Raw genomic sequence first — 15152 nt, 5'->3', positions numbered from 1 at the left:
TTGTTTTCAGTGTAGTACCACTGTACTTGGTCAAAAATTCAAATATTTCACATTTAGACATTATAATCATATAGCTTAAGGATCACAGAATCAGAGTCATAAAATGGTTTGGCTTGGAAAGGATGTTTAAAGGTCATCTAGTTCCAATACCTCTGCCATGGGCAGGGATACCTTCCATGAGATCAGGATGTTTACCTGGTCAGGATAAAGATCTTTACTTGATCAGGATAAAGCAGCGTGTGTGTGTGAAGCCTAGCTTTGATGACTGTGCTTCCTAGTAGATACCCTAGTAAGGAAGCTAAAAACACTAAGCTTGTCACTGAAGTTGTGGGTTGTTTGTTTTTTTGTTGTTGTTTATTCATTTGTTTGGATTTAGCTTCTTTAGCTCCCTCTTCTTCAGTTTCCCTTTGTCCCCATTTTTATCAGGAAGGTGAATGTTTCTCCCCTCTCTCCCCTTATGCCTTCCCTAGTACTCTTCTGAGAAAGAGGTTCCATCTTCCCTCATGCTGAGAAAAGGCAAGTTTCCTGTTCCCTGAGAAAGAATTTTACCTATAAAGCTGCAATGTCAAATGTTGACAACAATGTTGGATATAGTTTCATCATTTCAGGAAACGAAGGTGCTCTAAACTCTGAAACTCAGTCTCATGTGGACATTTAGATGAAGGTGTGAGATAGGACGCTAAGTGCTGATGAGATACAAGACTCACTACTCTTTCCACTTCTTGTTATTCCTTCAATGTGTCATAACTGTCTACATAACCTGTGGATCTCAGCTCAACATTTGAAACTCAAAATGAGCATAAAATGGAATTTATGGGGAATTTAGGTGCCCTGCATGGTGAATTCTACATTCAGTACTGTGTACTTAAATTAAGTACATAACCTGTGGATCTCAGCTCAACATTTGAAACTCAAAATGAGCATAAAATGGAATTTATGGGGAATTTAGGTGCCCTGCATGGTGAATTCTACATTCAGTACTGTGTACTTAAATTAAGCATTGAAGCACCAACTATTTCAATGACTAGACTCTTTCATAAGATTTCGTTCTCAGATATGAAATTTGGATCCTCATTATCAAGAACTTCAAATCCTTACGTGCCTGTTAATAATGTAGAAGCAGATGAGCAGTTTCAGATATCCCTAAATATCCACTTCTGGCCTTACCTAGAGCTGCACGTTTAATGCTGTGCTGCACTGTTCAGAGCTCCAAGAGCTTTTAAGCAATACTACAAAAGACTTTCTGTGCTATACATTCATTTATTCTTCCTCCAGGTCTTGCATCTTTTTGTGGATTTAAGACTTGCACACACTTGAAAAATGTTTTTGTTTGCTTGTTTGTTTTGTTTTGTTTTTCTACTGACTGCATAATATCTTTATTATATTATTCTAGCAACACCAAGAAAATGCAATTAATGCTGGGAGCAATAAAGAATATATAGATGTTAGTAGATACAACAGTTTAATGGGTATTAGACTGCATGACCCTACTTCTAGAATATATATATATTTATAAATTAATGCTTTCTTTGGAAATAATATATCAGCTTTGCTCTTTACCCTTTCCACAATATTTTTTGTGAAAGTAAGAAAATAATTTCTATATTAAATCAACTTCAGCCAATGGCTGCCACGAAGTTTCAATGAAACCATGGAGATTAAAGGATAATGAGTAAAACTTTGCATGCTCCACTCCTCATGTAAATTTGTAGAGCCTAATAGAGATGTGCAAGCACTAAATGAGGATATACTTTTTCTTTAAAGGTATTTACAGATTCCTGTGCAAAAGTACCTGAGAGAATGGACCAATACTTTGGATAGGTAAATTTCTATCTACAACATTACTGTAGACCTGAGTTCAAACAGAAATGTACAGAATTTCTGCACTGTACCTCCACATTTATATCTGTCCATAGTCCCTTACTCCAAACTCAGGCAATTAGCAAGTCTTGTCATTATGAATTAGGAGATTAAATCAGAGTAAACATAAAGAAAGCAACTCAGGTGCCTACAAAGATGAAACTGTTACCAATTTTGAAGTCTTTGAGAATTGGATATACTTACTGTGAGGTTGTACCTCTGATAAATATCCTACAGGAAACCTGTACCTTTTTTTTGACAATGCATGGGATGGCCAGTTTGGATATGCATCTAAGCTAACACCAGACACTTCTGTTTAAGCACACAATCCATTCCAAAAATACTGTCTTTCATGCTTCTCCAGATTATGACAACTACATTGTCACTGTATACAGTCCACTGATATGAAAAAATTAGGTACACAGAAAGGAAATGTTAATCCAGGATTTACAATTATTTTCACGTACACTACAGGAAGAGGATCTTAAATACTTTTTTTTTTTTTTTTCTTTTCTTTTCTTTTTTTTTCTTGTAAAACCTGTTTTTTTTTGGAGGTGTAAAAACAGGACAAAGAAAGGATCAATAAAGTTAAGATAGACATACTAAGTAAAATCTCCTTTAATCTTCCACTATGAAAATGAACGACAATTCATTTGCATTGCACAACATTTTGAAAAGGAAATTAAAAAGATTAAAAAAAAAAAAAAAGTATGCTAAGTACATATATTTTCTTTTATCACTTATGAGAGTACTGCAAAATTCAGACTTCTTGTTAATTAAAATACTGGGTCAATGGAACAGCTATCGCAGTTATATGGACACCTTGCTGCATAAGTACTTAAGCAACTGAATAATCTGATAGTTGGTGAAATATTAAGCCTTAAATATTTGAGGGTCTGTTTGACGCTGATTGTCCAGACTGTTTGCATTTGCTATTCCATAGTGGGTGAAACACATATATACATACTTCACAATGTTCCTAGACCATTTTCATTTGTAACTGATCAGTGTTTCTTGGAAATTGTAATTTTCTTTGAACATGAGAGTAAATATACCGCTGATTTATAATCAGCACTGAATAGTTTCAGCTCTGATATAGTACATTTCATCCAGAAAGTTTGAATGCTTCATAATCTTCATATTTTCCTTTATATTCTCCCTATACTCTTGAGACATTATCAAACTAGTCTTCACTGTTCATGCGGGGGAAGGAATTAAGCTGAATTGTACAACAGGAAAGCAAGGACAGAGAGTGAACTGAGGTTAGATATTAAGTATTCTCAGTGTTGAGTTGTGTGCTCAGATAATTCCCAGATTCAGATCACTTAAGTGTCATTGTCTTGAGAAAAAATCTGGAACTACAATGCCTCTAGCTATGTCATTCCCAGCCTCTTGCCTGACCTGACACAGGACACAGACACTGCACAGTTGTTCCCCTCACAAACATCCATTTCCCTATTCCTAGGAGAAAGCAGAAAACTTGGTTTTAATTTTGTGTATATTCCTTTGAATAGCTGTATTTTACTTTTAAAAAAAAAAAATCCCATAGATTGGGAACCCATGAATTACAACAGAATGTCTCACAGTTCTTCTCACAACCTTCATACTTCTTCAACAGAGATCAGATGTCAGACCAGATGTAAAACAGAAGAGAGATTTCAAGCCTTATTGATGCTCATTTAATTCCCTGGAACAAACTCTCCTCAGTTCACAGTTTAAATCATTAGCAACTTGTCTCATTTCTTGTACCTGTGAAAAACTTGAGTGCATTGCAGAGCAAAGTTGAGTATGTCAGTTAAGTGGTTTCACAGTCCAGTGAAAATACATTCTTCAAGAAACATACTGAAAGGTTGTTGTTGAACTTGGCATGTAGAGACTGATCCTGAGGAGCCTCCTGCTTCCCATCACTAAATGGTAAGGAACAAAAATAGAAAAGAAAAACAAATCTTTTTTCAGGAAAGGTAATGCCAAAATTAGATAGGAATCCATTGATTCCTTCCATTGACTGAATGCATCAGTCAAGTTGGACTTCAGTCAAATGGTTGCAAATTGATCAGCTTGCATGTGTAATAACTCACAGTGCTTTACACAGTCTGTCCTAGGCCTCATGTGGGGTGTGGGGTTCTTGCCCTGACTTTAAGTTTATTTAATTCCATTAAAACTATGGGATGTTTAATCACATTTGTTTCTATCATTTCATCCTGTTTCCAAATATCCATGTTGCTATTTCTCTTTTACTACTCTAGCTTTTAATTTATAAATGATGGTAATAAATGCTTGAAAGTATCACCTTCAACATTTTGATTTATTCCTCAATTAATGAGGTGGAATAGCTGCATAATATTGGTAATTTCCTTTTAAGTGGAAATAAATGATAAAAGCAGAATGATGGGGAATGGACAGGTGAGGCTGTAAGAGACAGGTGTGAAATAAAGATTACATGAAGAGTGTACAGGGTCTGGCTGGGATGTTAACTTTCCCTGCAGCAGCCCATACAGTGCTGTGCTCTGCACTTGTAGATAGAACAGCAGTGGTATCACACCAGTGTTGTGTCTACTGCTGAGCAGTGCTGGCACAGCATCAGGACTTTCTCTAACCCTCCTAGGGGGTGGGCAAAAAAGTGAGAAATGAAACATCACCAGGGCAACTGACCTATACCAACCAAACAGATATTGCATACCATATGATGTCACACTCAGCAATAAAAGGTGGAAACAGGAAGAAGAGGGGAGGGGTGGGCTCTCATTGTGAAAAATGTCGGTCCTTCTCCCGATCACTGGCTACGTGCGTTGAGGCCCTGCTTCAAGGACGTGGTCAAGCATCGCTCATTTGTGGGAAGTAGAGAGTAATTTCTTTCCTCTGCACTTCCACATAGCCTTTATTTGTTTTGTTTTGTTTTTCCCCCTCCCTTTTCCCCTTTCCTTTTTTTTTTTTTTTTCTTCAGTTAAATTGTTTATTTAATAATAATCTTTCCTTAATAATTATTTTTTTCCCCTTTAATTAAATTATCATTATCTCAACCCGTGAGTTGTTCTTTACTTTACTTCCTCCCCTCCTCATCTAAGGTGGGGAAGTGAGAGAGCAGTTTTGGTGTTTAGCTGCCTAGCACAGTAAAACCACCACAAGAGAAAGGGTTGGAAGAAGAGAATTGGAGCAAAGAGACAATCAGGATAAAGCCAAGTTTATCCAGCTACCACAGTGAAATCTGATTTGTGTGGAATTATTTCAACTAAATACAAGCACCTGGAAGTTAGACATCTGTTTTAATTCAAGCTAATCCTCCACAGCTACTTTTTCAGTCAATTCAGCCACCTGCAGATGACAGGATCTTGGAGATGATTCTTTCCTGCCAGAGAGACAAAGGGAGCTTTGGGCAATTAACTTGTTCCCAATCTAACCGTCTAAAAGTGTTCACTTGTACATCTACCCCTTATATTTGGCTGGTTCCTCTTAGCACCCCCTGTACCAGGGTACAAGGAGAGGATGCACTCCTCTGTTGTATTGAGATATCCTTTTTTGTTGTCACACATGTGGCTCTACCATTATGTGATAGCATTGCTGCTTTTACACAATAATAATTATGCAATGCCTGGACCCTAGATCTCTTTCCTACCTGTAAGAATGCACACATCAGACAGTCTTGTCTCTGTATCTCTTCATCTCTTATGTCAGGTCATATTTTGGAATTGCCTAAAAGACTCGTTAGATAATAATGTCAGGTTGTGTCCAGCTACCCATAAGTCCACCAAGTAGAAAAGGGAAGTGTGTACAACGTCACAGAAATAATACTGCTTTGATCTCTGGGTGTTTTTGTTGTTGCTGCTGTTGTTGTTTTGTTTATTTTTGTTTTGTCTTGTTTTGTTTTGTTTTTAACACATCTATTTATGTATTTATTTATATGTTTAACTGATTCTCCCAATGAATGTAAAAAAACAAAGTTGACAAAATGTGTCAGACACTGTGGAGAGAACTGGCTGATGTCTTCTCTCTGATGACTTTTCTAGCGAAAGTCTACAACAGGATTTCAAAACCTCTGGATATGTGACTGCAAATTAATCCTAAACTGCACAGCTTGGAATCTCTGAGGTTCCTTGCCCAGAATAGCTCCATCATGTAAGCTTATCAGGCCTTCAAGAAGTCTTCAGAATGCAGAAAGGCTATCAAACTTCAGAGTACACTTTCTCAGGCACACCTGGGAGGACTTACAGGATGCTAGAAATTCTAGTTCTCCCCTCATTCACTGATTGAGCACCTCTCAGGGCACCTAGGTATAGAGATCTGGTACCTCCAAAGACAGAACTTGGCTTTCATGTTGTGATTACCATGGAGTTATGGACTTATACAATCCACCTTAGGAGTTTCTACTTTCCAAGATTTCTCTTCAAAGAAAGCATTAGGTATCTGGCATGTCTGAGAAATGCTACTACACATGTATGGATAGCATGTGTGTCACAAATTTATAATCAATTTACCTGGAATATCCATCTCAAGCCTAGTCAGCTGACACCCAAAGCAGTGTTAAAAACAGAAAACTACCACAAATAGGTAGAGTCATCTGTCTCCAAATCGCATTGTAGCATCATGGGCCCTGAAGTCAGGGCTGGAATGTCCCAGGCTCTGAACTTCAAGACATGGAAACTGCTCAAAAACAGTAAAATTTTTCAAAAATGATGGAAATAAATGAAATCTTTGAAATGCTCTTAATCATACCTTTCAGTAATTCTTGCATTACGGGTAGACTGCGAGTATGGGATTCATCCAACTAGATGTAGACATCTGCAGTGCAGTGTCTGTGTCTAAGCCAATCCCCAGAATCAACTCTCTCTCTCCATTGATTTTAAAGGGAAAATAGGGTGGTTACTTCAGGTGGAGCTGTTTGTACTGTAGAAAATTAAAGCTAGGTAAGAAAAATCTCCTCCTCAAACACAATGCTCCATGATCTATCCACTGAATTTTTTGTGTCAGCTGCTGCATGGAAAATAAAAAAAATAAAATAAAATAAAATAAAAATATCACTTAATTATCACTTAATGGAGAAATAGAGTCATCCTAGCTTCAAGTTCTCTTGGGTCCTATAAAATCTCAGTAACTGTACTTATTTGAGGAAAATGCACTTAGATTTTGGCTGGCAAGAAAGATTAAACTATCATATCTCCCACATAGCCAAAAATAATGTAGGATTTCCAGTTTCTAAAATCATTTGATTTAAAGGAACAAGCCCTACATCAGGATAAACATAAAAGTAGTCTTGAACCAAGAAAAAAAAAAAAAAAAAGAGTGAATCACCAATATTATAATGTCAAACTATACTCCGAGGTTTTTAACTGACAAAGGACTTCAACATTACTGATAGTTTGGGTTAATTGTGTTTCTCATTCTAAATGACAAAAAAAAAAATATAACAGGAATATACTTTATTTCACTAGGATTCTTTAATTGTTCAGTATTTCTCTGCTAATATCAAATTTACAATTACATTTCATTTTCTGAAGCCAAGGAAATTGTTGGACTGAGTCTGAATTTCACTTACAAAACTGATCAAATGCAGAAGTATTAGTCAGCATTTCTTTTTCAGTCTGTACATAATTCTATTATATTTCAGTCGGTGCTGTCAGAGTATGTGATGCTGAGCAACAGTCTTACAGAGAACAGCCCTGTTACATTTGTGAAAGTTCATGTTTTTGTCCGAGTATGAATCATAGTATATCTCAGCAGAAGACTTTAAGGAATCTACAGCCTTTAGAATCATAGAATCATAGGATCACAGAATCATAGAATCACAGAATGGTTTGGATTGGAATGGACATTAAAGACCACCTAGTTTCACCACTCCCTGCCATGGGCAGGGACACCTCCCACCAGATCAGGTTGCTCAAAGCCCCATCCAGCCTGGCCTTGATTACTTCCAGGGATGGGGCATCCACAGCTTCTTTGTTCCAGTGCCTCACCACTCTCATAGTAAATAATTTCCTCCTAACATTTAACATAAATCTACCTTCTTTTAGTTTAAATCTATCCCCCCCGCTCCTCCCCCTGTCCTATCACTATCATGTAAAAAGTTGCTCACCATTTTTTATTAGCTCCTTTTAAGTACTGAAAGGCTACAGTGAGGTCTCCTTGGAGACTTCTCCAGGTTGAACATCAGCTGTCTCAATCTTTCTTTGCAGAAGAGGTGCCCCTCTGATCATCTCTGTGGCCCTCCTCTGGGTTTGCTCTAATAGATCATATCCTTCTTGTGCTGGGGGCCCCAGACCTGGATGCAGTACTCCAAATGGGGCCTCATGAGGGCAAAATAGAAGCATGCTTCCTCTAAGCCTTCATCTTACTGATTACCCCTACGCTCTGTTTTTAAAGCATGTTTTAAAAGGATTGTTTAACTGTGATGAATTAGAAAAGAGCATATTTAGTTCTATGAATGTGCGCTTCAATTTCTGTGAAGTTTTTTTTGTTTTTTTTTTTTGGGAGGGAGGGGTACAGGAGGAAGGGAGATTTTCTGTCAATGTAACTGTCTACTTTCTGACTCACAGGAGTCATCGTAGTGTCAAGATCACTTAATTAAAAAGGGCAAGAAACTGTTCTCTAACACTAAGGCTTAGGGACTATACCTGTATTATACAGCCTTTGGCTCCAGATCTCTTCTGAGCCCCACCTCAGACTCCTGTGGCACAATGGTTAATTTTATACACTCTTCTGCAGTTTGAGCAGGAGCAATTCAGAGCAGTGTCTGAAATGTGAGGCATATACTGCAGCCCACAAAACCACTGCTTTTACGACATGATGATGCTCAAAATATTGTGCCTAAAACATACCAAAAGACTGAGCAGAGATATTTGCAAGTACATGGACTATATGCTGAATGCTAGAGGGGATTGTGGAGCAAATTGGGAGCCAGACCTTCTGGTTCATATTGTGTGACAGGAGTGAGCAGCTCTTTGAAAGGAAGATGTCTAAATCTTTGCCCAGGCTGAAAGTGGCAGGCATTTAGGAGCCCGCCTGGTAGCCCTGTGATGGTGCTTGTGCAACAGCAGCAATGGACACTGTTAGTGGACACTGATACCTGCCATGTAATAATGTTCAACTCTTTTCCCACTACGAATCATTACCTTGGATGAAGCATTAAAATAAATGTTAGCTTCTTATCAGTGTTATATTTTATGTATTAGTTTTATCTGATCAATTAAAGTAGAGTTGCAATCAGCCTGTCTAGGCTGATGTAGATATTAAATTGGCATGTCCCTGTCCACATGTTCCCACTATGGTCCTTTCTCAGAATGTGTTCCTACAGATCTGCAGATAGAAATAGTGATGTTGGTGTATCTGAAAAGGAACTCTATGAGTATAAAATTTGCTGGATCTATTAGATGATTTAGGTACTCTGAAGTTCCTGATAGCATGCAGGAACAAGACAGGAAGGTGTGGCTGAGATCAGAAGGGGCAAAGCTGTGAGGAAGTTTTCCTTTCAAAAGCAATCAGGAGACAGAATGACTTCAGACAAAACACTACAAAATTAAATTGTACTTGTCACACCTACTCCACTCCTCTAACTCTCTTTACCATTGTAGTCAACTAGAAGACCACTGAAACAAAATGTTGAGTTTCAAGGTAAATAAAGCCCTGACTACAGTGATGCAGGACTCTGAAAATCCATGTATGAAATCTGTTCAACATTTTTTAAAGGAACTTATGATAAGCAGATGGAGGAAAGCCATGATGAAGTAACTGTATCTCAACATCCACATGTTTTAGATTGTCCTCTTAGCTGTAAATATTGTCCCCTTAATGAGCACACAAGTATGAAAATCCTTTCAGCAAAGAATTTACTATGGAACATGTAGAAGCTCTACCGAGACTGGTAACCAAAAAGCTTTGTAGATAATAATATGAAGTATGCATATAAAGATTACATTGTTTTTTATATATTTTATCATTCTGTATTATAAAATAATGTGGAGTATCCTCTTCAGACATTTTATTTTAATGTTTACAGTACTAAAGTCTCCATACAGTTGTCTCTGGAGCTGTTAAATTGAGGTTATGTCAGACAACTCGCAAAATGTCCCACTGGGATTGAATATTTCTGTGTCACATTGTGTCCAGAGCAATGCATACTTTGCACACCTGAAAACAACTTCTATTCCTTCCAGTCCCAAAGGCAAGCACCAACAAAAAAAATATTCCACTGAAGACAGTGGTCTTTCCTATGGGAAAGGCAGACTTTAGTTTAGCATTGACAGCAATAATGAAATCCTCTCACCATGTTTGTTCCAATTGAAACAAAATAATGAGCTGGGTTGGTTCCTGCAGTCATACAGTTTACAGTTAGAGTTACATTGCAGCAGATACTGAGGATAAAGTTGGCAATAATAATTGCTTTGGAGACCCTTTTTATACTTATTAGGTTATAAGGGAGAAGGAGATTTAAGAAAACCAAATAAATTGTCCTCGTATAAGCAGGTGATTTTTTTTTTGCCTGACAATTCCAAAAATATTAATTGAAAGATAAAACTTCACGTGACTAGACATGTAATTTAGAGCAGTCATCCACTTTTCTTTTGTAATTATTGTAGGGAAGCTCAATCCAATGTGAGATAAGTGTCTAGGATACTCACAGACTTTTTTTTTATTATTATTTAGTATTCATGCTTAATGAATTATGTTCTGTTTACAGGCTTTATCTGGGGTGAAATTAAACAGATGTGGGATGGTGGACTGCAGGACTACATTCACGATTGGTGGAACCTCATGGATTTTGTAATGAACTCCTTGTACTTAGCAACAATCTCTTTGAAAATTGTTGCATTTTCAAAGGTAACTTTTATTTATTTATTTATTTTAATTTTAGCAAAATATTTAAGTTAACTGAGACTGGACCTGTTCAGACTTTCTTTTGTATTTGATGGTTCTCAGGTCTAATAATGTAAGAGATGTTAGATTTGCTCACTGAATCTTCTGCAACTATGACAAGAAGCTAGGCCAGAATAAGAGCAAACAAAAGATTACAAATTATTATTTTTTCTGTATTTGGACCAGACAATCTCTCTCTCTTGTCCTGAATACTCATGCTATGATATTCTTGGAAAAGGCAAATCGTTCCTAATACTTACACTGCTTGCACAATGTTATGTTTTGTGTTAGTCTCTGCCTAGTTTCCAGTAGGAAATTACAGCCCCTAAGAAAATGTTACCCTCTATGCTAAACTTCAGGGCAGGACTGCATGAAAAATATTTACTCAAAATTAGGGGAGGGGGTGGAGGAGAGGGGAAAGCTAAAGAGTAAGATTTTAATTTTGTTTTGAAAATTCATGGTAAGTGCAACTTGATTAAAAAGTAAAACTGAATGGGATTGGTTGGATAAGAGGTTGGATATTTTCTCACCTGTTTCAAAGGCTTTTTATTACCAGTGTCTGAAATGTCTTCCAGCAAAGTAGTTCTTTGCAAAACCACAGAACATGTTGCATTTTCTGTATATTCAATGTGAATTTATAATATATAATAAAATCCTTGTAAAAATGAAATATTTACATCACAAAATGGCCTCAAATGCAAGGAAACCACTTCTGAAAGCATTTCTTAGTATCTGTCTTAAACTTCTTGTCATACCCAAGATAACAAAGCCTTTTTTACTGGCCACTCTTGCAGCATTGCATTTCAGCTCTTTCAGGTTTCCTGACACCAGCTACTTCATATGTATGAAAGGAGTGTCTCTCCTCTGCCAAGACTTTTTTTTTTTTTTTTTTTTTTTTTTTTTTTTTTTTTTTTCTGGAAAGAGCTAAAAAGCTATCAAATAGTCAGTTACAGCTCCCCGTCCCCCCAAACTGTTGCTGTTCCCATTGCAGCCCTGCCATAAGCAGAGAGTGATATAGGAATAATTTATATAACCTGATGACTATCCACAAGGGTCAACATCAGCTGATGAGCGACAGGGATGAGCAAAGACTTGATCAATTGACACAACAGCCTCCCCCATCACAGAGTGTTTCTGATTGCAAACACTTGGAAATCTTCTCATTAAAATATATTTGGAACTGTTGCCTGAAAGAGCAAGAGGCTCAAAGATGTGGGGAGAGCTGTAATATAAAGGTGATGAAATACTGATCATAGCTAATGAAAGCCTCATCATAAAGTGACTGGAAAATAAATAGTCATTTCACCTTCCCAGGTAACAAAGCAAGTAATTCATTGAAAATGCATGTTTCCAAAGCATTGGAGATGGCCAATTATTCACTTTAGAATGATATTAATTACAAGACATTACAATCCTTTCATCTCCCAGACAGTTTCGTCTCATGGCAATCAGATTCCAAGGTGACAGTATCAGTGTTAATGTGCATCCATTACTCTCCAAATCAGTGCTTGCATGTCAATCATAAACAACACGGTTCATAAAGCACTATTTTTGGCTCTGCAGCTTTTTTTTTTTTTTTTTTTACTGCATGTGCAATATTGCACCCAAATACTTCTTCTGTTCTTCTTTAGAAGAGCCTCAGTTTTGGTAGACAATTGAAACACAGTGTGCAAACAATGAGCAGAGTAATGCAAGAGTAACTTACTGCCCCAGCCATGCTTCAAATAGCTACAACAGAGTTCTCCAGCTCTGAGCAGGGGTTTTGAAGGTAACTGGTACATTTTGGTACAAAACTTTCATTTTCATTTCCTAAACCTTGGAACACACATTTTTCAAAAATACAGCTTTTCTGTATTTTTTTAATCAAATCTATAAGCAAGTTTTTAGATGTATTTTACCTTTCTGTGAGTCACTGTAGCAGCTCAAGCCACCTAAGAAACCATTTTTAACTAAAACCTTTGAATATAAGGATGAGAACACCCTCATATCTCCTTTGTGATAGATGTTCCCAGAGACAAACTTACTGTTTGTGGCCCATTCTCTGACTGACATACTAGATAAGAAGATGGTTATTATTAACAGCAGCTGATGGGATAGTGTAAAACATACCAAAGAGTATAATATCAGGATGAGGGAACTGCTAAGACAACTCAAAGTTATCTGCTTCACTGTCAGCATTTAAATAAAATGACTATATTTCATAATTTTCAAAGGGCTATGCTTTTTGTCTCTGATTGTATATCAGTGTGAGAGATTTTTAAATTATCCACTGAAAATGCTCTCTCCTCGATAAATAGCATGTGACTATAGATAGTGCACTGTCACATGTTTTATATGAGTACAAGATGACTGATTTTAAGCAACACATCTGTTTTGATCAAGGGTTATAAATATAAACAGAAGCTGTTGAGCTCTAAGAAAAATGGATGCTTTCATGTTTTTGGAGGATTATTTATTTTGTACTGATAGGTCAAATGATGTGCAATGGTAAGTCATGCGCAGACACCACTTGTTCTACCTTAAATATTTACCGGGCTTGAGCATTGGATGCAGTGCTTTTTTCCAACTGTACTAGAGACAGCATGCAAATTCATATTACTGATTATGTGAGTCTCAGCTGCTGACATGAAAATCTAGTAGGAAAACATGTTCCTATTCAAGGCAAAACTCTGAAAAGTAACTGAAAATAAATTATTTGTCTCTATATTTATTATCTTAATGATCACCATGTCAGATCCATTCTGCTTAGTAAGAAATAAGATGATATTTCTCTACTGTGACAAGTTCTGCAGAAGCTGACAGTTTTTCTTCTCCCTTTGCACTGTAAAATGGTTTTGATTGATGTTTCACTGGTTTCAAAGACCAAATGTTCATCTAAATGAATATTAACCCCCAAGAAAAATTATTGACTCCATTCCTGAGTGTAATTAATATTTTAAAGATCTTTGCTAGCCCCCTCCCCACTTCCTGACTCTTTCTACTTTTAATTCCAACTTCCCTACTCTGAAACACAGCAAAATGAATGTAAAGATTGAGGCACATATTTTAAATAGCAAGAGTTCACATGCATACATGGCCTTTGGAAAAGGATTTAATGTTTTTGTGTTTGTTTGTTTGTTTTTATTATTATTTTTTTAATTTTATTATTATTATTTTGTTGTTGTAGTGATTTGTTGTTGTTTTTTCTGCAGTGGATAAAGTTATTTAAACTTTCTTTTTGGTAACAGAGTCAAGGTGTGGTGGTTTCACTCAGCTGGGCAGGTGAGCTCTACCACAACCATTCTATCACTCCCTCTCCTCAAAGGGAAAGGGGGAGAAAATACAATAAAGAAGGCTCAAAGGTCGAGGTACGGACAGGGAGATCACAACAACCATAATCACAAGCAAGATAGACTTATTAAAGGGAGATTAATAAAATTTATTGCCTATTGCTAGCAAGCCAGAACAGTGAGAAATGAAAAGAACAAGCTAAAACACCTTCCCCCACCCACCCACCGTCTTCCACATCTTCCCAGAGTGGCACAGGGCAACAGGGAATGGGAGCTGTGGTCAGTCCCTGATGCTTCGTCTCCGCCACTCCTTCATGGTCACTCTCTGCCCCTGCTCCACGTGGGGTCCCTCCCATGGGATGCCATCCTTCCTGAACTGAACCTGCAGGGGCTGCCCACAGGCAGCAGCTCTTCAGGAACTTCACCCACATGGCTCCATACCATGGAGTCCATCCCCTAGAAGCAAACTGCTCCAGCACGGGTCCCCAACAGGTGGGTGGCAGATCCCCCCAGACCCCCTGCTCCTGTGTGGACTCCTCTCCACGGGCTGCAGCTCCGGCCTGGGGCCTGCTCCTGCAGGGGCTCTCCATGGGCCGCAGCCTCCTCCAGGCCACATCCACCTGCTCCACAGGGGGCTCCTCCACGGGCTGCAGCGTGGAGATCTGCTCCATGTGGGACCCATGGGCTGCAGGGGGACAGCCTGTTCCACCAGGGGCCTCTCCACAGGCCTCAGGGGATCTTCTGCTCCTGCCATCCTTCTGCACTGACCTTGGGGTCTGCAGGGCTGGTTCTCGCTCCTCACTCTCACAGCTGCTGTTGCATAGCATTTTCTTTTCTGTTTCTTAGATCTGTTCTCACAGAGGTGCAAATGACATTGCTTATTAGCTCGGGTCTGGCCAGCAGTGGGTCTCTTTGGAGCTGGTGGGAACTTGTTCTGATCTGACATGGGGCAGCTTCTGGATTTTTCTCACAGAGGCCACCCCTGCAGTCTCCTGCTACCAAAACTTTGCCATGTGAACCCAGTGCACAATGGTGTCGTATTTGACCAAGGCCCCGGAGTATATTCAACACTGAGGTGGCCTGATCTACCTTTTAACTGATGTCTATTGGTGATCTCATTAAATCTACAGCTTATGACTTTAGTCCTAAAGAAACCTAGCATTCTTCTGACAAATAGTT

General features: G+C 38.1%; 1 protein-coding gene across 1 annotated transcript in view; it reads left to right on the top strand.

The window, feature by feature from the left end:
* TRPC4 (transient receptor potential cation channel subfamily C member 4) overlaps positions 1 to 15152 on the top strand; it is a gene marked incomplete at both ends in the record, with an annotated part of 99669 nt that overhangs the window by 62849 nt on the left and 21668 nt on the right. Inside the window, one exon of the mRNA XM_084296704.1 lies at positions 10529 to 10668. Coding sequence (XP_084152830.1) covers positions 10529 to 10668 — 140 coding nt within the window. The remainder of the gene's footprint in view (positions 1 to 10528; positions 10669 to 15152) is intronic.

The sequence above is a fragment of the Netta rufina genome (genome assembly GCF_964035555.1).
Source record: "Netta rufina genome assembly, chromosome: 1".
Classification (NCBI taxonomy): domain Eukaryota; kingdom Metazoa; phylum Chordata; class Aves; order Anseriformes; family Anatidae; genus Netta; species Netta rufina.
This window is presented reverse-complemented; position numbering and strand designations above follow the sequence as displayed.